The sequence below is a fragment of the Leuciscus leuciscus genome (assembly GCF_965113295.1).
Source record: "Leuciscus leuciscus genome assembly, chromosome: 1".
NCBI lineage: Eukaryota > Metazoa > Chordata > Actinopteri > Cypriniformes > Leuciscidae > Leuciscus > Leuciscus leuciscus.
In genome coordinates this window covers 15924444-15949683 of record NC_138725.1, presented here as the reverse complement: position 1 = coordinate 15949683, position 25240 = coordinate 15924444, and the positions used below count along the sequence as shown (strand labels likewise).

General features: G+C 36.7%; 1 protein-coding gene across 1 annotated transcript; it reads left to right on the top strand.

Moving 5' to 3' along the window:
- Positions 1-594: 594 nt before the first annotated feature.
- On the top strand, positions 595-23823 carry LOC309500493 (uncharacterized protein). The gene is made up of 5 exons (XM_082172102.1): positions 595-655; positions 2269-2386; positions 20947-22107; positions 22564-22709; positions 22829-23823. The coding sequence occupies exons 2-5, from the start codon at positions 2329-2331 to the stop codon at positions 22928-22930; spliced, it is 1467 nt and encodes a 488-aa protein (XP_082028228.1). The 5' UTR covers positions 595-655; positions 2269-2328; the 3' UTR covers positions 22931-23823.
- Positions 23824-25240: the final 1417 nt, after the last annotated feature.

Below are 25240 nucleotides of genomic sequence, written 5' to 3'. Positions count from 1 at the left end.
GTAAATGAATTGACAGTAGATAAGAGCGGTGGCAATAACCACCCACAGTAGCCTACTCAAGAACACAATTAATAGCCTAAAAAAAAATCAAATTAAAGAAAATACAATTAAATAAACCTGAATTTGTTATTGAACACAAAGAGTACAATGTGTAGTATTTGGAATAAGCCAATTAAAGATATCATTGAGCATGTACTTTTTACTCAAATGATACACTTTTGAAGACACTCGTAATGAATTTGTAATGTACTTAACACAAATAAAGTGCACTTTAATATCACTAATCATGCATGTAATTAGTCCCTACAGGCATAATATTCCTTACAGTAAAGTACTTTTTACATAAAGTAAAAAAATACTACTTGACGTTGTTCCAATTTAACACACAAATGTACACTAAATACACTTAAAGTTGTGCTCTATTACAGTTTAATTACAACTAAAATATACGTAAGTATTTGTAACATACTCTTCTTTTTTGTTAGCAGAAATAAAATAAAAACTACCCCCAAAAAAGAAAGGTTCAGCCTTTCAATTGGGACATCCTTCGTCGCGTCACTGTGACGCAATCGCACTTCAAATGCGCCCACACACACACACACACACACACACACACATACATTACACACACAGTTTCAGCGTCGGGTCTTCTGAGGTGAGGAGAGCAGTTTACGGTATTTCTCACATTTACACAACCATCAAACACGCTTTATACAGTTGCGACAGGCTCATTTCTGTATTGTTTTCATCGATCACAGCGATACTTGTGTGTCTTTTCTGGCGTCTTCCTTCTGAAATAAACATTTAGTGCAGCAGCAGCGAGCATGAGGAGAATATGTGGAGTTCATTCAGACCTGAGCGATTTTGTGTTCGTTTGTGTGATTGTCTCGATGTTTGTGTGAGAACTGTTACTGAATGTCAAGACAAGAGTTACAGTTTGAGATCTGTGAGGGGAATTGATGCTGCTGCTGTTTTATTTTATCTTTAACAAATCAAGTGTTATTCATTGTTAAAATACACTGGAACAGATACAGCTAAATACTTAACATTGAGCTTATAGCCTAATGAGTTTTTTTTTTTAGGATAATTGTCAGTTTTGTACATTAATGCAATGATTGTAATTACTAGAAAATCAAAATGTATTTAAGCTTAACATTATGCTCTCTTAGTTATTTAGATGAAGTGGTTAATTAAGTTTGGTTTGTTTTTATATATTTTTTATCTTTTATTTGTGTCAGATGGTGAGAAGCAACAGTATTTTCTTTCAATGGAGATTTACAGGCAGTTTTACAGGCTTTTATCATGAATCCTGACTCAAATAATGTGTTTCTAACAGCAAACACTCAGAATAAAGTGAGATGATCTGCTGATGATCCTGAATGGCTTGTTGAATGAGTGTTGATAGTCTGAGGCTCATCAATATTAACAGATCTGCTGAAAACACTCTTTATTTCATGACAATAGTTCCTGTTTTCACCTCATTTATTATGCTGATGTCTTCAGATCTCCTGTAAATTGACCTTTAAAGCTAATTTCATTGGTGTCAGCAGACTGAGGGTAATTGTTGCTTACTATATGAATGATTATTTCTGTCTTTTAATGCGTTAAATGTTTTTCTTACAGGTCTTTACTACTTTTCTAGATGCATGCCATTATTTCAACGAAAAAACTGAATAATGTTAGAATTAGAAATACAAATTGCTTTACGATAGACAGACAGATATAAATGCTCTATCTATCTATCTATCTATCTATCTATCTATCTATCTATCTATCTATCTATCTATCTATCTATCTATACATTTGTTTAATTTCCAGTCATAGACCATATTTAGAACAAGAATCATTTGATGACGTATTCAACACTGTATTTTAGGATCATAGTGCAGCCCCAAAATACTCATTAATTTTTAATTCTGTATACTTTGCCACTATCCTTCAAACCACTTTTTGGTCAGCAAGAAGTTTTTAATCATTTAAAAAATAATTAAATTTAAATTTATAAATTTTTTAAAAAGTCAGAATAATTATGTTGTTTCATTTTTACACATATGTTACGCTGAATGATGATCCAACGTTATTTCACCTATATTTTGAAAAATCTTTCTTCACAAAAGTTATTTGAAACATTACACTTGCATTTACTGGATTTTCTATGTATACAAAATCACTTTTGTAAATTTAATATAAATCAGACACTAAAATTAAACATCTGGTCTTTGACCCTATTAAAACAAACTCAGTAATTGATATTTTTGATTTTGGCAGATCAGCTCCTCCCACAGCAACGGGGAACATGAGCATGAACATGGGAACGACAGTGAGAACATGAGTGATCCAGAACCCTGCAGAATGAAACACACTGAAGATCCTGAAGAACAAAGAGGTTGGTGTTTATTCTTCATTCATTCATGATGCTGAAGAACATTCATGTTAGAAACATTCAAGCTCTTCATCACAGTTAGATAAACAGTTCAACTATGAGATGGTACAGGGAACATTTCAACAAATGTCCAGTAAAGGAAACTTTCATATTGATTGTCAATATTAGGTCAAACAAAGTACAATTTTTGCTTTGATTTATATTTGGTTCACAATTTTTGTTGGATATTTCTCTATATAGTTTAGTTTATTATTATTATTATTATTATTATTATTATTATTAGGCAAGGCAAGTTTATTTATATAGCACATTTCATACACAATGGCAATTCAAAGTGCTTTACATAGAATAAATAAAAATAATAAAAATAAATAAGAATAATTAAAACAGTTTAGAAAAATAAAATACAGTACAGTACAGTCGGACGAACAGCGGCACAGTGCTCATTCAGTAAATGCACAGTTAAACAGAAGTGTTTTGAGTCTGGATTTGAATGTGACCACTGTAGGAGCACATCTGATCTCTTCTGGAAGCTGGTTCCAGCATAATAGCTAAAAGCGGACTCGCCATGTTTAGAGTGAACCCTTGGTATTTCTAGCTGATATGATCCTAATGATCTGAGTGATCTGTTGGGTTTATATTCAGTGAGCATATCTGCAATGTATTGAGGTCCTAGGCCATTGAATGATTTATATACCAGTAATAATACTTTAAAATCAATCCTAAATCTAACTGGGAGCCAGTGTAAAGACCTGAGGACTGGTGTGATATGTTAATATTTTCTGGTTCTGCTCAGAATCCTAGCGGCAGCGTTCTGTATGAGCTGCAACTGTCTTATGGTCTTTTTGGGTAGGCCAGTGAGGAGTCCATTACAATAATACAAAGTCTTGTCTGGAAACAAAGCATCTAATTCGTGTGATATTTTTCAGATGATAGTATGCTGATTTAGTTATTGCTTTGGCATGACTACTGAAACTAAGGTGTAAGGGGGGTATACAGTTTAGACCCAGAGACCAGATATGATGAAAGAAGACCAGGAGTCGTGAAGTTCAATCAAATAAGTAAAAATTTACTGAAGAATAGTTTGCAGTTAAATTGGTAGAGCCAGCGTCAAAGTCTCACGAGGAGGTCGCAAGCTAACTCTACCTTACACAAAATCTTACACCAATTATACCATTTCCAAGGACATGCATTGCATAAACATTCACTTCTGATTGGCTAAGAGAACATAAAGTCTAAACAATTCTACACTTATAGATAGACAGTAGGGTACATTGACGTTAATCAAGATAATTGTTGTCCGAGTCCCTGAAGGTTCGATGTTGACTTCGGAGGTCGTCGAGAAGGGTCCCGAGATCTGCTGCTACATATCACGAGACCTGCACATAATATGCAACGCATACACAAAAGCACAAGAGAAAAACAGTTCTACCAAGGTTGTAGAGAGCCTGAGCTCATTGTTATCAAGACAGACTACCCAAAACATACTGATAACACCTTCCCTCCTCAGAAAGAAGTACAGATACTGTCCACCTTATTCTCTAGAGAAATACACATGAAAGAAATACAATTATACAATTCTGTGAACTAACTGTGAACTAGATCATGTAAGTCACATAGAAGTTGACCCCTGTAACCTCAACTTGGTCAGCAGAAAACAAACACATAGCCATCTGATGGGCCTTCAGGCTTGCCCTCTTCTATTAGTTATTAGCTGTTTTCCCAATACAAAGGGCCTGCTCTCAAGGTCCTCGTCCAGGGCAATAAAGATAAGTCACAGACACCATAATGCACTTAAAAATATATAAGCAGAAATGCTGACAACAAAATAGGATTAAAACCATACAGTATATGAATCACTCGTGAATATAGTTAATGATTATAAACTTGAATAGTACATGTTATAGGAATAATGTAAAAACTCAAAAGAATATATATTGATATAATGAAGAGGCATGGGATTCTGACCCCAACCCTTCAAAGGTCTGACTCTAGTGTCACACCAAGATTCCTGACTTGATTTTTAGTAGTTTGACCCCTAGAGTGAACGTATGCGTTCACCTTGATAACTTCATCTTTGTTTCCAAACGCAATGAATTCAGTTTTGTATTTGTTTAACTGAAGAAAGGTTTGGCACATCCAACTGTTGACTTCATCAAAGCATTGGCACAGGGAGTCAATGGGGCTGTAATCGTTAGGCGATAGGGCTAAGTAGAGCTGTGTGTCGTCTGCATAGCTGTGTGTAAGCAATTTGGTTCTTTCTCATTATTTGGCTCATTGAGAGCATATACAGGTTAAACAGGAGTGGCACAGGAATTGAGCCTTGAGGGACTCCGCATGTCATGGATGTCCACTCAGACTTATGGTCTCCTATACTCGCATAATAACCTCTCCCATCTAAGTATGACCTGAACCATTTTAGGACTATCCCAGAAAACCCCACCCAGTTTTCCAGCCTGTCAAGAAGTATGTTGTGATCGACAGTGTCAAATGAAGCACTGAGGTCGAGTAGTAATTTAAGTGAATATCGTTTATTATTTTTATGAGCGCTGTCTCTGTGCTGTGATGCGGTCGGACACTAGATTTAAAATTGTCAAAGTATCCATTCGAGCATACGAATTTGTTCAACTGATTGAAGACAACTTTTTCAATGATCTTGCCTATGAAAGGCCGATTTGAAATCAGCCTATACTTGATTAACCCTCTGAGGTCGAGAAACGCGCCGACGCGTTTTGCTGGATTTTTTTCACATAGCAGCAACATAAACTTAAATTACTCCGTCATTTATGGTTATACAGAAAAAAGAAATATAAAAAAATAATCTGTGATATTTCTACTTTTGTATGTGTCCACTTACAATCAAATCAAAACATTGTGCTTTTGTAAAATAAAGAAAATAAACAGGGTGTGCGTTCTGCCTCTCCGTCGCGGTGAACTTTTTTTTCTTGAGCACGTCTATAAACTGAAACAAAACTCAGCGAATACTTGTCACACATTTATGAGCCATATACCTTTATACACATTTAAGTGTGTACTTTTAAATGATCGGATTCAAACTGAAAACAAATATTCTCTGTTTAAGTAATTTGTATAAAACCAACAGGATGTCCAGTATCTCAAACGCTTGCTAATTACTTTTTAATTCGACACGCCCACTCGCGCAAAAGTGATTCACATGCAAATCTCCACATGGGACGCGAACGCCCTCGTTACCTCAAACACAAAACACCAAAACACTTCACAAGTCTCTGCTTTTCCTCGAGTTTGGAAGACACGTCTGAGCTTACATTGGATTTACCTTTTGGATTTTTAAAAATTTAAAAATTGGATTTTTAAGAACGCGATTTGAAGACAAGAAAGATGTAAGGTAAGAAATTCTTACTTATTAGTTTATGGTATTGTTGCATAAACTTCACATTGCAGTTGAACTGTTGCTAGATATATGGTGAATATTATACTATTTAGACCCGTGTTTACTGTTAAATACTGTTTGTGGATATCTGCTCAAACATAGATATGTATAACCATAATGTTTAATATTTTGGAGCGCGATGGCGTTTGAATGTATCATATTTTGGAGCGCGCTGTGCGTTTGAATGTATCATATTTGGAGCGCGATCGCATTTGAATGTATTATATTTTGGAGCGCGCTGTGCGTTTGAATGTATTATATTTTGGAGCGCGATTGCGTTTGAATGTATCATATTTTGGAGCGCCCGTTTGAATGTATCATATTTGGAGCGCGATCGCGTTTGAATGTATCATATTTTGGAGCGCGCTGTGGGTTTGAATGTATCATATTTTGGAGCGCGATTGCGTTTGAAAGGAAAAATGCACCAAACATTAGGCTTTATGTTTTTACTATTATCTCATTTCATATCATCATAACGAATGGAAACATTTGAAGTAACATATGATAATCTATATATTTTTCTCTAGCGTAGTTGTTCTTGAAATCTTTTGGAAGATTTAATTTATTGTTATTATTATTTTATGCAGCACTGCGTAGCCTATGCCTACAAGGCACAACAAACCTGGTGTTCATTATATATTGTTGGAAACGTGTGTGTGTGTGTGTGTATTCTGTGAATTTTAAAAAGAAATTTTAACCAGAAAAATCTAAAATCTATTCCCAAAATCGTGCAGCCCTATAGTTTCTCTTGATATCAGTATGTTCACAGTTTTTTCTTTTTTTTCTTTTTCTTTCAGGGACCAGATGCAACTGAGTCCTGCTGACTTCAACATTCACATGAGTCTCTGTATATGAACATGGTAAAGTGAAAATCAAACACCTTGGAAATGAAAGGTATGTACAATGTTTTTAGGAATGGCACAAAGGTCTCTGTCTTTGGATCATTGTTTTCAATGTGCTCTTTTGTCATTTGTATTTTTGGATTGTGTTGTGTTGTAAATAAATCCAAACAATCTAAAAGCCATTCTTTTTTAAATCTCCTCATTCTTTGTGCAAGGTTGCTCTGAATGACAGGGCCTGATAGCTCCTAATAGGGCAGTTAGGGGAGTGTCTTTGTCTTTCTCAGGTGTTGAAGGCTTACATATTCATGAGATGATCACGCCTTTTCGCATAAGGCTTTTTCACACAAAACACGTCTTAGAAATTTAAAATCAATATATTGTCTTATCTGAATGAGCAGTCAGGGTGATTTTCACATAGTTTTGGAGCAAATATTCTATGCTACGTCATACAATTTTCAAAAGTCTTGTGAAGAAATAATCAGTATGGGTTTCATGGCCTTATTTAAGTGAGAATTTTTTTTTGTATTTTCACAAACCACGCATAAATGTCATTATCTCAAAACTACAAACTTTTACATACATGCTGCTGATATATTATTGTAGCAGAGTTTGTGCTGAATACAGTGTAATTAGACTTTAGCCATGAAAATGTCACAAGTAATAGAAAAAAACACAAATGTCAGAGCATGTCAGAACACCTCCAGGGCCAGAAAACAGCTCAGACCTCAGAGGGTTAATATGGTCTTATCCAGATTGCTCTTTTTCAGGAGGGGCTTGACAACTGCAGTTTTCAGGGAGTTTGGAAAACTCCCAGAGAGAAGTGAGGCATTTACCATTTCTAGAAGATCTGCTTCTAAACTGTTTGACACACTTTTGAAAAAAGATGTGGGAAGTGTGTCAAGGGCGCAGGTTGATGTTTTAAGGTGCTGTACGGTTTCTTCCAAAATTTTGCCATCAATTTCTTTGAAATCAGACATAGTAACTACTTTCTCAGGTGGTCTGATCTGTCTGACCCCAGCGCAACTCGATGTGCTGATCACCTTTCTGATATTATTGATTTTCTCAGAGAAGAAAGAAGCAAACTCACTGCACTTGCTGTCTGAGAGCATTTCACTGGGAATCTGGCTTGGGGGGTTTGTCAGTCTCTCTACAGTAGCAAAAAGCGTGTGTGTGTTGTTTAAATTGGTCTTTATAAAATTTGAGAAGAAAGTCTGTCTAGCTTTGCCTAGTTCCTTGCATATCTTCTTGACAGACACAGATCTAGCTTCAATGGCAGGAGAGATCAATATATCAAAGAAAATACAGAAATGATCAGACAGTGCTACATCCTTAATAACAATCAGTGAGATGTAGGGATGGGACGGTATGAAAATTTCATATCACGATTATAGTGACCAAAATTATCGTGATTATCAATATTATCACGGTTTTGTTAAAACGAGATTAAAGTGTTCAAAAAGAACTGATGCTCACACTAAAAACAGTTTAATATTTGAAAATCAACAAACAACAAATAAAACAAGCAGCTCTATGCACTTTTTTAAGCAAGATAATTATGCTTAAAAGCATATTTAAAGCTTGCTTTAAAGGCATTTCCTTCCTTATAATGACCGTCGTCAATAGCAACGCATTATAACACAGCGCACATCCATGTATCGCAACGGACGCGCACGCGCTCTCTCGTTTCATTCAAATACAACTTGCCGTCTTGCGTCTCAATTCTTGGGCGATTGTTTTGTACGCTGTACAAAACTGATTTATAAACAGGTAAGATTTAAAACGTTAATCTCAATTCAATATGTCCCTGTAATTGTGTGGTAAAAAAAAATAAAAAAATTTGGTGTAATAAGTGTACAATGATAGTCTTGTTTGAACTTGTTCGTTTTTGGCTCAAAGCCACTTGCTGCGAACTTTTCTTCGCGGAAGCTTCACGTTTATTTCAAGTGAGTGAGCTAAAATATTTCAACTCAAAACAACATTTGTGCCCAATTATTTCCCAGACGTAGTTTTTGGTAAGTTAACTTGCCTTGCGTTCGCTATAAACAGTGGGTGATGGTCACACAAGAGGACTCGGCAGATTTGAAGTGTTTCCCCCCTATTGTATTGACCATCCTCGATTAAGTTTCACTCAACACTTTTGTAAAAGGCCCAATGACGTGACGTGCAATTTTGATGTCCAAACCCCTTTATGAAGTCAAAATAAGGAAATGTTTAATAAAAAGCACATTTATTGAATCTATTGATCTCTGTTTATCAAATGATATAAACATATATTGAGGGTATTACAAAGTGTAAGAATTATTAGACATTATAGTCACATAATGTCATACCGGATAACTGTCCGGACCTTAGAGTGACATACAAAAAAGCCAAACAAACTGTAAAAAATCTAATAAACCCTAACATCTCTGCCACAGGCATTATTGTATGAGTCTTGACAACAATATATTTAAATATTACAAAGAATATGACATCCAGTTGATTGTTATGCTTTGGAGCATTCTGTCCCAAAACTGGTTGTCAGCCAATGTCATCCGGGATAACAAGCAAACTGGAGCAATTTTATTGTGAATATTATTTTGACACGATGTGAGACAGCATGTTACCCAATCAGGAAGACCCTGATGGACCCCCAAACAATGGTGAAAGGTAAGTATGTCTTTCATAAAATGTGTTTAACTTACCCTTTTTCTTCACTAGCACACTATGTAGTAAAATCCTGTCATATGGGATAACGCTAAAATAACATATATAATGTGGATTTTATGTAAATATGTTTATTTAGCATGAATTTACATATTTGGAAGTTGAAGGTAAAGGTTGCAGATTTCTATAGGTAGCCAAAAATACTGCCTGATTAAGATTTAAACTGAGTTTTGTCATACCGGATAACAATTTTGTCATATAGGATAACAGTTACTTTCTGTTTGACAATATATTATTATACAGTTTTCAGCTTTAATTTGTATAATTTCCATTAAAATTGTGATATTAACATATCATTAACATTGTTTAGTTAAATATTAGCAAATTATATAATTCATAATAATATTCAATTACACTTAATTATTGTCCAACCTGTCATATTGGGGAATCAGCCCCTTTAATGCTGCGTTCACACCAAACGCGAATCTGCGTCAAAATTCGCGCCTGCCGCGTCTAGTTATACGCGTGACCACTTTGTGTGCATTCGCGCGTCAAGAGCGAAATAAGTTTGAAGCGAAATTTACGCGCGTCAGAGGCGAAAGTTTCAAAAGTTTCGAACCCCGTTGGCGGCCATCTTTTTACAAGATGTCTGTTATTGATCGGTCATTTATCGAGAGAGTCGCCGCTCTGTATTTGCTCTGGAGAGCAGAACAGCGGCGTAGGGATCATCGTCGCTGTACTCGGGTCCACCAGACCCTCCGGAGGGTTTCAGGAGTTTCACAATTTGCTCCAGGAGCTAGGTTTGGTGGACCTAACGGTGAGGACGCTGACGAGGACCGCGTAGGCCGTAAGGCCTCGGCCTCGAGTGGTCGCTGCCTGACGAGCCCGCGCTCTACAGCCCGGCGCGAGGTTCACCCTCGCCCGCACCCACCTAATCTGTCATTTATTTTTGTTTTGATAATAAATGGAGTCAGCCTCCAAAGGTGAAACCTGTCCTGTGATTTTTGTTTTTATACACTAAATTGTGTTTGTTGTCTTTACATTAGAATAATAATGTTTCATTATAATCTAGAATAGATATGGAATAAATAGCATTCAATACAAAATGAGTATCTCTCATATATTGAAATCGAGTTTTTATGTGAAAGATTTGCTTTGTTGTGCATTTTAGTCATATTACAAAATAATTTATTGAGGCCAAACATAAAATAACATTGTAAACTGTCACTTCACCACGTGACAGCAGCAAGCAGGCTTCTGATTGGTTAACGCGGCGCGAATTGACGCAGAAGTTCAGATTTTTCAACTCGGGCGGCAGACGCGAATTCGCGTCAAACGCGTGAATGCACAAATAGCACTAATAAATTTCGCGCGTAACCAAACGCTCAATTCGCGCGAATGAGGCGAATTCGCGTCTACCGCGCCGCGCTTAACGCCTCATTCGCGCCGCAAGACCTCCAGACGCGCGTAAACGCGTCTTACCATTGACTTAACATTGAAATCACTCGCGCCAGACGCATATTCGCGTTTGGTGTGAACGCACCATAAGTCTATAAAAATATAGTGTTCATTTAATGAAACTAATGAAATTTAGTGATTCAAGGTACTTCAACCCATTAATAAGATTTTTCTTTATAAATAGGCCTATGTTGTTCAATTACATGCTTTTGTAAATTTGTTGTTCAAATAAATGATGTTCAGTGAAATGAGTGAAGGTCGCCTACTTTAACCCTTTACATTATTTATGAATATTGATGTAGAGTGACTATGATCATCAATAAAATGATTCAGGGTACTTTTCAGTACTAAATTAAACCTAATGTCATGAAAAAATGTTTAAATGTATTTGTATACTTGCCAAATCTGGGAAGAAACTACACTGAGTTTGTGTGTAACAGCTTACACACTGAAAACCACATCTGTATTTCTTTACAGTGGAGCCTAATTAATTTCCTTGGAAAAACATTGCATAACATAAACATGAATTATTTATGAACATTATTAAGTGTTGTAAAAATGACAATTCATGTGTTAACTCATATGGTGTCATACCGAGTAACAACTTAAGTCAGGCGGGATAACGCTGTTTTTTTCCATTGAAATGCATTATTTCACTTCATGGAGTTGAGGAAACAATAATAACATGTTACCAAGTCCTGTAAAACATTTTCAGACATTTCACATTTTAAATCACATTGCAGTGTTAAAATGTGAGTAAAGAACTTGAACAAGTAGGGTCACGTTTAAAGAAATCACAATATAATGAGAAAAAATTGTTGTGCAAAACATTTTTTTCTGTGCTCCAAATATTGTTTACTGCATCACTTTATATATTAATTAAGTATTATTGATTTGAAAAGTTTTAATATCGTAATATTTAGAAAATGCATTAACGTTATCCCGTATGACATTTTGACTGGTGTCGTCACATGATTCTCAGTTAAACCGCTTAAAATACATTGTTTAAAATTGAGATTTTAGTAATAAGTAAAAAACATCCCCATAAAGATAATAACTACTTTGATGTGCAGTTTTAACCTTTTTGAATTTTTTATCAGTTGAAAACCTTATTTGTCACTGGCCCAAAAGCCAAAATATGACCACACCTCAGATTTGGTCCTCTTAAAACGCTGAAAAATCTCCCGAGTACGGTCATTGCCTTTCGCCATTCCTTCTCGAATAGAAAAAACAACATTGCGCGCTGCGCCTGCGTCACACTGTTGCTGGCTGGAGCGGATTTACAGTGAGTTATTAAAATCGCGATAATCAAACACGGTTTTAATGATAATTAAAATTTGAACGATAATACTAACCGTCAGTACATTTTTTTTTTTTTTTTACTTTATTTTTATTCTTTTTCCTTTTGAAATTGCACAAAACAAAAACAACAACGACAAAACAGAAACAAAATAGCCATAACAACATACAATCACATCTAAACAAAACAGAACAATCGTTTGGTCACTTATACATTCTTACATTAAACAAAATTGATGAAAGTATACATGCCAGATGATACATTGATCAATAAACATGTCATGAAGTCGTAAACACAATCCATTTTTCCCAATACTGCAAATACTTATCCATCTGTAGGTTTAAAGCAAAAGTCATCCTCTCCATATTCTGGACAATGGTTATAATATCCAGCCATTCAGCCTTTGTTGGGGGTTCAAATTGTAGCCACTTTCGTGTTACAGCTTTCTTGCTGGCTGCTAATAATATCTTTATAAGGTACTTGTCTTTCAACATCAAATGAGCTGCTAAGTTGCCCAGGTAAATTGTAGAAAATGAGCAGTCAATTCCATCACCGAAAATAAAATGTATTACTTGTATTACCTCCTGCCAATATGACTGAATGACTGGGCAGCTCCAGAATATATGAAAATGGTCTGCCAGCTGTTCTCCACATTTCCTCCAACATAGACCACTTCCCTTCTCGCGAGACTGAATAGATTTTAACTTGGGGGTTACAAAGTATCTAATAAGATTCCGCCAACAGAATTCTCTCCACACACCCGAGCTGGTAGAAGTTGCCTGTACAGAACAAATATTCAGCCAGTCTTCCTCTGAAATAACTAGACCTGATTCTTTTTCCCATTTTAATCTAACCTTATTTGTTGATTGTTTCTTTATGGATTGGATGGCTAGATATAGTTTTGAGACAAGTTTCCTATTATCTTTATTTTTATACATGTCAACAAATAAATCAATTAAATTGGTGTCATGCTTCTCCATGTATCGTATCTCTTTATTAAAATAAGTCCTAGTTTGTAAGTACCTAAACAAATCAAGTTTCCCCAAACCATATTTATCAGAAATCTCCTGAAAGCTATCTAATTCTCCCTTTGATGAAATTGAACTAAAAGAGGTGATGCCATGCCTATACCAGAACTGAAACCTCCCATCAGCCCTTGCTGGTTTAAAGTTGGGGTCGAAAGCAACCCATCTTAATAGTCTAGATTGTCTTTCAAGTAACGGAGAGTTGCATTCTTTAAACCAGATTCTAAAAGAAACCTTAGACCATTGATTTAAACTTTTAGAATACTGTTCATATAAATGTTTGCTACCCAGCACCGATTGCAATGGTACAGTCAGCTGCGAGATCTCCAAGTCCTTCCACTTTGCTGTATACTCTGGGTTACAGCAGCATGCTAAAGGTCTTAACTGGGCTGCTTTGAAATAATCTGATAAACATGGCAGTGATCTACCCCCTTTCTCTTTTGGTAGCTGCAGTGTTTTAAATTGAATTCGCGGCCTCCTACCCCCCCATACGAATCTTGAAGTCCACTTATCCCATTCATTAAATTGTTTTAAAGGGACTTCGACTGGTAAAGATTGGAAGAGGTATAAGAGTCGGGGGAGCATGTTCATTTTTACTGTATCTATCCTGTTATGCATCTCTAGGGGCAGTTGGGACCACCTATCTATATCTGATTTAATGTTCTTATTTATAGGACCATAATTGCTATCAAACAATTTAGAAATATCCTTTGTTATTATAATCCCCAGGTACTTAATACTTGATGAATTCCAATTAAATTTAAATCTACTCAGTAAGTCATTATGATGGGTGTAGTTATAACTTAAAATTTGTGTTTTTTGAACATTTAATTTATATCCTGAGTAAGTGCCGAATTTTTTTAAGATGGACATCAACCTAGGGATACTAACCTCTGGTGCAGTAACAAACAACAAAACATCGTCTGCATACAAACAAATTTTTTGTTCGAAACCTTGAACCGTAATACCTTTTATCTTCTGTTCGTCTCTAACTAACTGTGCTATGGGCTCAATAAATAAAGCGAAAAGGGTGGGGCTGAGAGGACATCCCTGGCGGCAGCCTCTTTCCAGGCTAATACTCTGAGTGAGATGTCCGTTGATCCTTATTCTAGCCTTTGGTGATGAATACAACATTTTGATACATCTAATAAACTCATCTTTAAAACCAAATCTTCTCAATGCCAAATACAGGTACTCCCAGCGAACCGAATCAAATGCCTTCTCGGCATCTAAACTAATTACTACTGCTCTGATGTTTTCTTTAGTGACATGATCAATTACATGCAACACCCGCCTAATATTATCTTGTGTCTGTCTGTCACGTACAAATCCTGTCTGGTCTGAATCCACTAATTCTGGTATTATATCTTCCAATCTTTTAGCTAATATCGATGCATATAATTTATAATCCATGTTTAATACAGAAATTGGCCTAAATGCACTACACTCCTTTTTGTCTTTACCCTCTTTAGGAATAACTGAAATTATTGCCTCACTCCATGTTCTTGGTGGTTCACCTCCTTTAAGTGTATAGTTAAAGCAATCAAAAAGTATAGAAACTAATTGATCTTTTAAAGCCTTATACCACTCGGTTGGAAAGCCATCTGTTCCCGGTGCTTTATTAACTTTTAATCTAGAAATTGCTTTCCCTATTTCTTCCTTTGTGATCTCTGCCATTAGGGCTTTATTTTGTACTTCACCTATGGAAGGTAAGTCAAGTGATTCTAAAAATAAATGTATTTCCTGTGAACTGGTTGTATTTGGTTCCTTGTATAGATTTTTATAGTAATTTTCAAAAATGTTGTGAATATCTTCTTGCTTATGGCAAATTTTTTTCGTTTTGGGATCCCTAATTTCATATATTGTATTCTCAGCCTGTTGCTTCCTTAACCTCCATGCCAACAGCTTCAAAGCCTTAGGGCCATTTTCATAATATCTCTGTCTAGTGAATTTAGCTTTTTTCTCTAATTCTTCCTCATATAATTTATTTATTTCCTTTTTAACATTGTTTATTTGATTTAATATATATGGTTTCTTCTTCTCAACATGTTCTCTCTCTAAGAGGTTCAGATTTTCTTGTAGTTCAAGCAGCCTTCTACTTCTTTCCTTTTTTCTATACGATGTGAGAGCTATGAGTTTTCCCCTAATAACTGATTTTAAAGCATCCCACAGGACACTTGGTGATACTTCCCCGTTATCGTTGTTATCCATATAATCCCGCAGTTCTTTTTGGACATATTCCTTACATGTACTATCATTCAAAATGCTTGTATTAAGTCGCCACAGCATATCCTTCTTTTTATTATCTAAATGCAGGGTCAAGTAGACAGCTGAGTGGTCAGAGATATCTCTGACTCCTATCTTGCAATCTATAATTCTGTGCCTGTCTGATTTACAAATAAAAAAATAATCAATTCTTGAGTAAACATCTTGACTTGCAGAGTAGAATGTAAATTGTTTGTCTGTTGGGTGGAGATCCCTCCACACATCAATCAGTCCCATCTCCATCAAAAGTTTTTTCGTTATACTAGCTCTAGAAGTTAACCTCTTTAGTGAATTGGAGGAATCGAGTTTAGGCTGTATTTGGGTGTTCCAGTCTCCTCCACATATTAAAACCCCAGAGGATTCAGATGCAATTAACTGAAAAATGTCTTTAATACAGGAATTATCCTGCTCAGGAGCTATATATACGTTAACTAGTGTAACTTCTTTCTGATCTAGAAATCCCTTAACTAAAACATAACGGCCCTCTTTATCAGTAAATTCAGAAACCACTTGAAAATTTACACTATTAGAAATTAGTATTGCTACCCCTCTTCTTTTTCCTTTCTTATAGGATGAGTAAAATACATTCTTAAACCCTAGTTTTTTTAATTTTTCATGTTCTGCACTGTTAAAGTGAGTCTCCTGCCAAAATATGATGTGTAACTTTTCCTTTTTCATCTTTGCAATAGCCTTGCTTCTCTTAATTGGATTGTGTAAACCATTTACGTTAAGGGTAATCACCCTATATTCCTGACATTGCATTTAAAACAAACACACACAAAAAAAACACTATTTGTAAACCACATTATTGGTGACCAAACCTGAACTATATTAGAACTATATAACAAAATCAGAACATCATAACAACAAAAAATAGACCAACAAATCAAAAAACACAGGTAGACTTCCATTGTGAAGTAATAACCACTTCGTGATGTGGGGGGAATAGTCCAGCAGCTAACCACCAGAGCCCCCCTTCAGTGCAACCTATAGTACACTTAAAGATGTACTGTATGCACTTAGAAAAGTAAGAAACAAATGTATTACCCATACTTGTCGGTCAGCTATATTCTCATTAAAGGCTAAGGGTGATTCTATTCAGTTAAATTAGATATTTAAACTCCAACAGAACTGAAGGATCAACAATATATATATTCAATGGGTAAATGTAATGAATAAAGAATAACAGACTAGTGGGGATTTTACAAACAACTTAAAAGACCATAGGTAACTTAGCCTAGTCGATCCAATCCTGGCGGGTCTGCCGATTTGCCGTGTTCGCGCTCGTTGATCGTTGCCAGGCGACCTTCCGTGCTTTTTCCGCAGCCTCATCAGTTTTCTCCCACTCAATCGGGAATCCCCTCTTCTTCAGGTCCTCTGCTGCTTCCGCTGCGCTTCCATAAGTAATCGGCCCACTGTCGAAAAAGACTCGCAGTTTCGCTGGCGGCGGTGTTTGAAACCGTATTCCTTTTTCTCTGAGGACCCTCCTGATCTGCGTATACTCTTTCCTTTTTGCTAGCGTTTCTGCAGGATAGTCATGATCGAAGTAGATCCTCCTGTCGCTGTGGTAAATCTCCTTTTTCTTCCACGCAGAATGCAGAACCATCTCTTTAATTTTAAACTGCTGGAAGTAGACAATCACCGATCTAGCTTGCGCCTCTCTGGGCGGTTTGGGGCCGAGCGCTCTGTGGCATCGTTGTATTCCAAGGTCAACATCAGCAAGGGGTTCCAGCTCTTTTCTAATGAAGTTCTCTATGAATTGGAAGATATTGTTTCCCTCGGTTCCCTCCGGAATTCCATAAATGCGAACATTGTTACGCCTTGAGCGTGCTTCCAAGTCTGTTAAGTTTAACTGCAAACTTTCCTGAGCTTGTAGTGACTGGTTCAGTGCCTCTCTAAAGTCCACGGACCACTCTTCAGCTTCGGCTATCCGAGCCTCGGCCTCACTCACTCTCTCAGTAGTCGATTTTAGATCGGTTGCAACCTCATTAAGCTTCTGGTGAATTTCCTCTCGAATGTCCGCTAGTTCCTTTTTCAAATCGTCTCTAATTCTATCGCGAAAGTTACTCAGTTCAGTCTTCATCTCCGTTGACATCATCTTTATATCTGTGCGGATGGCGGCGATGTTAACTTCCATATCCATCGCTGTTAATTTAGCATTTTGTCCTTGCACGCCATCACTATCTCCTTGTTCCTCGGCCATGACGCCCTCAGTCGTCATTTTCTCACCTTGCTCCGCTTTCCCAGACTGCTTTCCCTTGCCTTTCCTGTACTTTTCCCCTTCCATCCCTGATTATTAAAAAAATAAATCTTAATTATATTCAAATTGGGGAATAAACTCCGACCGAGCGGGAGTGCGGGTTTATGCGGCCATACGCTTCGGATTACCACCGGAAGTCCCGTCAGTACATTTTATCGTGGTTTATAGTGAAACCGGTAATCGTCCCATCCCTAGTGAGATGTTTAGACCCTTACTGATAAGTAAATCTAGAGTGTGTCCATGATTGTGTGTGGGTCCATGTACATGCTGTGTCAGATCAAAAGTTTGTAAAACAGTTTTGATTTATTTTGCCATATTGGTTTCTGCATTATCTATGTGAATGTTAAAATCTCCAGCAATGGCAAAACAGTCAAACTCTGAGGTAATTGTTGATAACAGTTCTGTAAAGTCCTCAGCAAAGGCTGGAGAGTATTTTGGAGGCCTGTAAATAATAAGTAAAATGCATGGAGCACCTTTTAACACAATACCCAGATATTTGAAAGACGGGTAATTCCCAAATGATATTTGCTTACATTGATAGATATCTTTAAAAAGAGCAGCTAGACCCCCACCTCTCTTAACAGCTCTGCAGACACTCATAAAAGTAAAGTTAGGAGGGGCAGTTTCATTGAGGACTGTTGCACTGCAGCTGTTTTCTAGCCAGGTTTCATTTAGAAGCATAAATTCCAGGTTGTTTGTGGTTATTAAGTCATTGACTAGAAGTGATTTATTTTTAAGTGAGCGAATGTTTAAAAGTGCTAACTTAACAGTCTTACTTTTTGTCCCCATAGCAATCTTAGTTTGACGTGTAATAGGCACTAGGGCTGTAATCAACCAAAGAAAATCTTGGTCGACCGAAATTTTCGACTAAAAATGGCGTTCGAAAAAAAAAAAACGTTAAATTAATTAGCTGTGTACTGTGCGCAGTACTTGGTAGCCTTGTTGTCCGCCTGAATGAATTATAAATAAACATAAAAAAACTAGTAGGCTATTTGCAGTATATTAAATCGTTTTTGACTTAATTATTTTGCACTGAAATGAGTCTGACACACGAGTCTGTCGGCTCTGACAGCGTTGCATCACGTGCACCTGCGCAATATCAGAGCCTATGATTTCCGAAAATAGTACTATGTTGTCAACTAGTGATATCATCACAAGAACTTTTGAGGAATATGCAACATAATTTAGACAATTGTTTTTGTCATATGTATTATAATAACTGACAGACACTATCATTTCATTCAGATGCTGAACATAGGAGCTCAGCTTCGCGGCTCAGACACGAATAGACTATTAACTTAAAGCTTTTACTCTTAAACACAAAAGGCACGTCCACTTTAATAAAAAAAGAATATTTATTAAACAAACCAGATCTAGTAATAATATTCAGCAAACCTTCTAGTAGCCTACTTACTCTTACCAAAAGAAGTGAAAACAAGGGGGGTGTTCTGAAGACAGACTGTTGCCTGTGAAACAGGGGTGCTCTGAAAACACCCCCATTAGCAATTAGTGCTTTCCACCTGATGAAACGAACGCTGCAAAACTAATGAAATGAACGCGGCTAAAATCGACCAATCAGAATTTTGGTCGAGCCAGAACATATCGACCAATAATCAACTAATCGACTGGGAGATTACAGCCCTAATAGGCACCAGATTAGTTGGGTTTGCTGTACAGCTATTGAAGGCCTTAGACTTTCTATCTTGTAATAGAACAGCAATAGAGAAAGATACAGGCACACTGGGTTCCCGCTTGTACTGTAAACATTTGAGAAAAGTTACTGTTATCATAGCAAGGACCCAACACATCACTGAGAGCTGGTATCAGTTGTTTTTGGTTCACCTCGAGCAGATGGGGGAGGGTGTGGGCCCTGGCGTTGTGGCAGAGGCCGAAGAGCTCTCACAGGACTCCAGGGCGAGCTGGGCCCGCAGGCTTTGGTGGTAGCGGTGCCTGCCGTTTTTTTGTTGGTATCTGGGGGCTTGCAGCAAAAGAGTGGGATAGTTTGGTTCCAGCATACACCAGATCCTCCATTTTCTGTGAGAAGCATAGAAGTGGCGATGCTGGAGAGAGGGGCTGTTGCTCAGGTGTTATCGGAGGCTGTAATATGCTTTCCTGGCTTCCCTGGCTTTTTTCCAGGAAGTCGTCCTTGGGTGCTGAATCTTGGAGCAGTGCTGATATGTCTGTCTGTGGTGAGCTCTGTGGGCAGGGCTCAGCTGAGATTGTGTCCGTGAGCAGAGGTTGTTGTGGCTGAGTGATGTTGTTGTTGTTATTATTATTATTATTATTATTATTAGCAATAATAATATTTCCTGTTTAGCAATAAACAGTAAACTGTATAAAGTAAATTCAATTTCCAGGATGGCTGACAGGGTTGTAAGTGTAACTTAAGCAATATCTGATTATTTGTATAAGTTGTATTAATTAATCATAAATGATATAAGTCATAACCTCCAACTAATAATCAGACTTATGAGTTTGTGACCGTGAGATCATCATTATTGGCCGGGGTGAAACTCTAAGTGACACTGAAATCCAAATGAACCAGTAAAATATAATGTAAAGAGTTATATAGAGTAATCAAATGTCTATTTAAATTATGATGTAAATGACTAATAATGAATTGTCGTTCCAACTTGAACTGGAACGCAGCGAAGCTTGTGTTTCTGGTTTCCCACGTTCACATGCGAATGAATGGGAGTCATTAGAATTAAATGTCTAGTGTGACTGGACTGTAATAATTAAAGTTTAACTTAAAATAAATTAAATATTAATCTAAACTTTGGTATCAACATTGACACTATTGTATACTTTTTAATGCTAACATTACATTAGATAATTGTTTCATTGATCAAATATATTTAATAGTTCTTTGCCACAGAAACATGGGATTTGTCTATAATGTCTACTAAGAATTATTATTAGAAGATTAATGTACCTCATATATGGAAAGTACTTTAGTTATTACATTGTAAGGGTCAGACAGGTCAATTTAGCTCAAAGGGAATTATTAATTAATTCACAGAGAATGTTGAAAGAATCGCTTATTACGGCTGAGCAAATTACTCATCCAGCGTTCAGTATCAGCTCTGCAGCGGATATAAATATCCGAACTAGTGAAAACACTATTTATTAGCAACGTAACTTAGATCAGCAGTTTAAGACATTAAATTCCTAAGCACATAACACAAGTAACACTTCTCTTTAAAATGCAAACAAAACTTTGATTATTCTAATGCATTAAAACTAATATCTAACATAAATATCAGCTCTTTTTATGTCCTTTCACTTCATATTCCTCTCTTTGAATTATTTCTGTTGTACTGGAAATTAAATAACTTTTTCTCTTTGATTTCAGACCTGATGCAAGAGAGCGAGGAGAGTGAAGAACTGAGTGAAGTGAAGGAGGAGAGTGAAAAACTGAGTGAAGTGAAGGAGGAGAGTGAAGAACTGAGTGAAGTGAAGGAGGAGAGTGAAGAACTGAGTGAAGTGAAGGAGGAACATCATGTCAAACCTGGAGAAAAACCTTTGAGTCGCTCAAAGACTAAACAGACATTTTTAAAGAAAAGAGGAGCCAAGAAATCTTTCACCTGCACTCAGTGTGGAAAGAGTTTCACACGCAAACAACATCTTGAAACTCACATGAGAGTTCATACATGCGAGAAACCATTCATTTGTAATCAGTGTGAAAAGAGTTTCACAAGCAAACAATATCTTAAGCGTCACATGAGAATTCATACTGGAGAGAAGCCGTTCACATGTGATCAGTGTGGGAAGAGTTTCACACAATCATCAAGCCTTGATGTTCACATGAGGATCCACACCGGAGAGAGACCGTTCACATGTAATCTGTGTGGAAAAAGCTTCATAAAATCATCAAACCTTCACATGAGGATCCACACTGGAGAGAAGCCGTTTACGTGTGATCAATGCGGCAAAACATTTCTCTGTGCATCAGAGCTGAAGAAACACCTGACAGTTCATACGAAGGAGAAGCCGCATTCATGTTCTGTGTGTGGAAAGAGTTTTTCACGGCGGTGTCATTTACATAGACATGAGAAAATTCACACTGGTGTGAGAGAGTACATGTGCTTTGAGTGTGAGAAGACTTTTATTACAGCGGACAGTTTAAAACTGCACGAGATTATTCACACTGGAGAAAAACCTTACAAGTGTTCACACTGTGACAAGAGATTCAGTCAGTCATCATCTCTGAAAAGACATGAGAGGATCCACACTGGAGAAAAACCTTACAAGTGTTCACACTGTGACAAGAGATTCAGTCTGTCAGATCATCTGAAAACACATGAGAGGATCCACACTGGAGAAAAGCCTTACAAGTGTTCACACTGTGACACGAGATTCAGTCAGTCATCACATCTGAAAACACATGAGAGGATCCACACTGGAGAGAAGCCGCACATGTGTGATCAGTGTGGGAAGAGTTTCACTATTAAAAGTAACCTGAAGTTACACATGAAGATCCACACAGTGGAGAAACCACATCACCACAGTCACGGTAAGTAGTCCCCCAGCTAACAGACGGTTTTTATAAGAACATTCTCCATGTATTCAGAACAAAAAATATTCTCCAAATATTCACCAAATGTTGGTTCTGGGAACGTAAAAAAAAAAGTCCAGTTTTCTTGATGTTAGAGGAATGTGTTTTAAAAGGTAAAATGTTCCTCAAACGTTCTTTCATCTTAATTTCGATTTAAAATTCAACAATCTAGGAACGTTGTTTTGTAACATTCTAAGAACATACAAATGTCCAGTTTCCTGAATGTTAATAGAATGTCATTTAAAGGTTAGGATGATGTTCCTGAAACATTCTGTCATGTTTGGAACCATCCTCAAACCAGATTTGACTGGTTTAAAATGACTATTGAACTCATCAGTGATCTTGACTTATGGCTTCACATTTCACATTTTTTTCTCTCATTTGAAATGTCACATGATTTACTGTTTCTTTTAGACCTGATGGGAGAACCAGAGAGAAACCTTACACACGTGATCAATTCGGGAAGAGCTTCACGGATAAAGGAAACCTTAAGAGACACACGAGGATCCACACTGGAGAAAGACCATACACATGTGGTCAGTGTGGGAACAGTTTCACAAGTAAACGCAAACTTAGGAATCTTATGAGGATTGTTGTATTTGTATACCGCTGTAACCTTATAAATCATTCTAAAACATTTCCATAACCTGTTACAATTATAAATTGCCCTTACCTACAGGTTAAAGAAGAATTCACTTCTGGGCCTCTTGCCAATACAACAGCATCCACACCGGAGAGAGACCTCAATGCAGGAATAGTTTCACTCAGGCTTTCACTCTGAAATCACATCTTCTCATTCTGAAGAAAGACCATTTAACTGTAATCAGTGCGCTAAACAGTTTCATTGGGCGCCAGTCCTGAAGAAACACCTGAAGATTCACGAAAAAAGGGGAAGATTCATTAGTAATATTAGAGCAGAAAAGAAAGGTGTGTGTTTCAGTGATGGAAGTCCTTTACTACAGAAGATGAACTGAAAGAGTGGCAGAAAATCCACACTGGAAAATTAAAACAATTGAAGGCAAAGGTCAGGAGCTGAAGAAGAGGCCATAACACTTTTAAGAGAGACTGAATCTGATATTATTTTTTTAAATGTTCTTTATAATTTTTAATTAGATCATCTGGTTTCTCTTCTACTTCTACTCTTCCATGCAAACGGAAGATATACTTTCATGGAAATTGGACACTTTTCTTCTCTTCTCTTGAGATGCTTTAAATTAGCTCTTGTAAGTCATTAAAGAGAGAGAGATCTGTCTCATTCGCTTTACTTTTACTTAATGTTTAATTTTATTTACTATTTATGTAATGTAATGTAATTTACTATTAATTTTATTTTAATATTAATGTTTAATATTTGATTAATGTACTGATTGATTAAAATCTTTACTCATTTTATCAATCTCATTGTTATAGTCTGTTTATTTTCTGCTCATTCTGCTTGAACCAGAAATAATTTAGTTCTGAAACCCATGAAGTAACATATTATGATTGCTTTTTGAGCTTTCCATGTTTACAATTTCTCAATAGAGCTTTTAAATAATAATAATATAAATCGTTTTTAGCGAATTTTTGATAATCTACTGTTGACTGCCAATGACAGTGATGTCAGTCCTGAGTCATATTAAAAATTAATAAAAAATTGACCGACCCATTGTAGCTAAAGAGCTGAAAAAAAGCTAAAAAGTTGTTCTATTTCTTATGCTGTAATGCTTCTTCCCACCTCAAGGGGGATCTAGGGACGTTTCTAGAGATTCGTTATTCGGACGTTCGTATACTTATAGTGCGTCCAAATATGCCTACTTTCCTACTATATAGTAGGAGAAAACAGTATGTGAAAAGAGTAGTGTTGGAAAGTTTTCTTTCTTCGACGCAAGACCAGGAGACAGTTGGGATCGCGTTCAACAGAAGTTATTCTTTATTGAGAACTCCGCTGTACGTGGCTGCAGTACTTCCAACATTATCTGACTAAGGGAACTTTACATGGTATCCTATAGGCAATTCAGTGGGCTGTCCTTAAAGGTGCTGAACTTACACACAGCCTTAGAGATGACTACTGAATCTAATCATCTAAAGACAATAGAGGCAATTACCCCCAACTGAGATAATGGTGCCCCCCAAATTGTATAAACAACACATGGTCACGAGAACTAAGACTAGGTAAACATTCACACATAGTTCAACTCTTAGTAGAAAGATCAAAGACTTCCCCAAATGGTATAAACAACACATTGTCATGAGAACTAAGACTATAGCTGTGTCCCAATTTGAAGGCTGCATCCTTCGAAGGATGCAGACTTCGAAGGATGCAGCCTACGTGGCCTTCGAAGGAGGCTACGAATGTAGCCTTCATTGGATATCTAATTGAGCCACCAGGTGTCCCCAATTGCCGCCTTTTAAACGGTGCGAGAGGAGAGCTGCCGTCCTACATGACATTTGTGAAATTTCAAAAATTCCAAATTCAAACAAGTAAATATGGAGCCAGAATTGCTAATTTTTATTTTTATTTTTTATATGTTACTGGAGGAGATGGTGTTAGGGATTCATCCCCGGCGCCGCCGGGTGATGTATCTCAGGCTTTGCCAAGACCATGGGCAGGTAAATTTAACTGGTTTGCTGCGTCCTTAATTGACGGATTACACTTTTAAATGTAGCTAATTATTGGTTCAACTTACTTGAATAATCTAATGATACATATGAAAATACAAAATACACAAAACGGTTTGAATGTTGACTTAAATCTTACCAAGATTCAATTTTATATAGTTTATTCTCTTGACCATGGTGAACATATTTTGAACCCTGTTTTATTTTACACAGTTTAAACACACACAAAAAAAAAAACAATACAAAAAAAATTTAGGAAACACATTACTGCAACTAGTCATTTGCAGCTGTCACAGTTGCTAGGCAACAAGACCCCCATAAGTTAGTTAGCAACAGTTTGTAAATGTGATGGTGGACTGTAAGGAACTACATTTGTTACTACTGAAGTACTTTTTTCCCCTCACAGGACAGCAATACTACAAAAAACATGGTCGTTTACAATATGATGTAATTTTGTAAATTAAACTACCCAACAGTAGGCTATATAAAG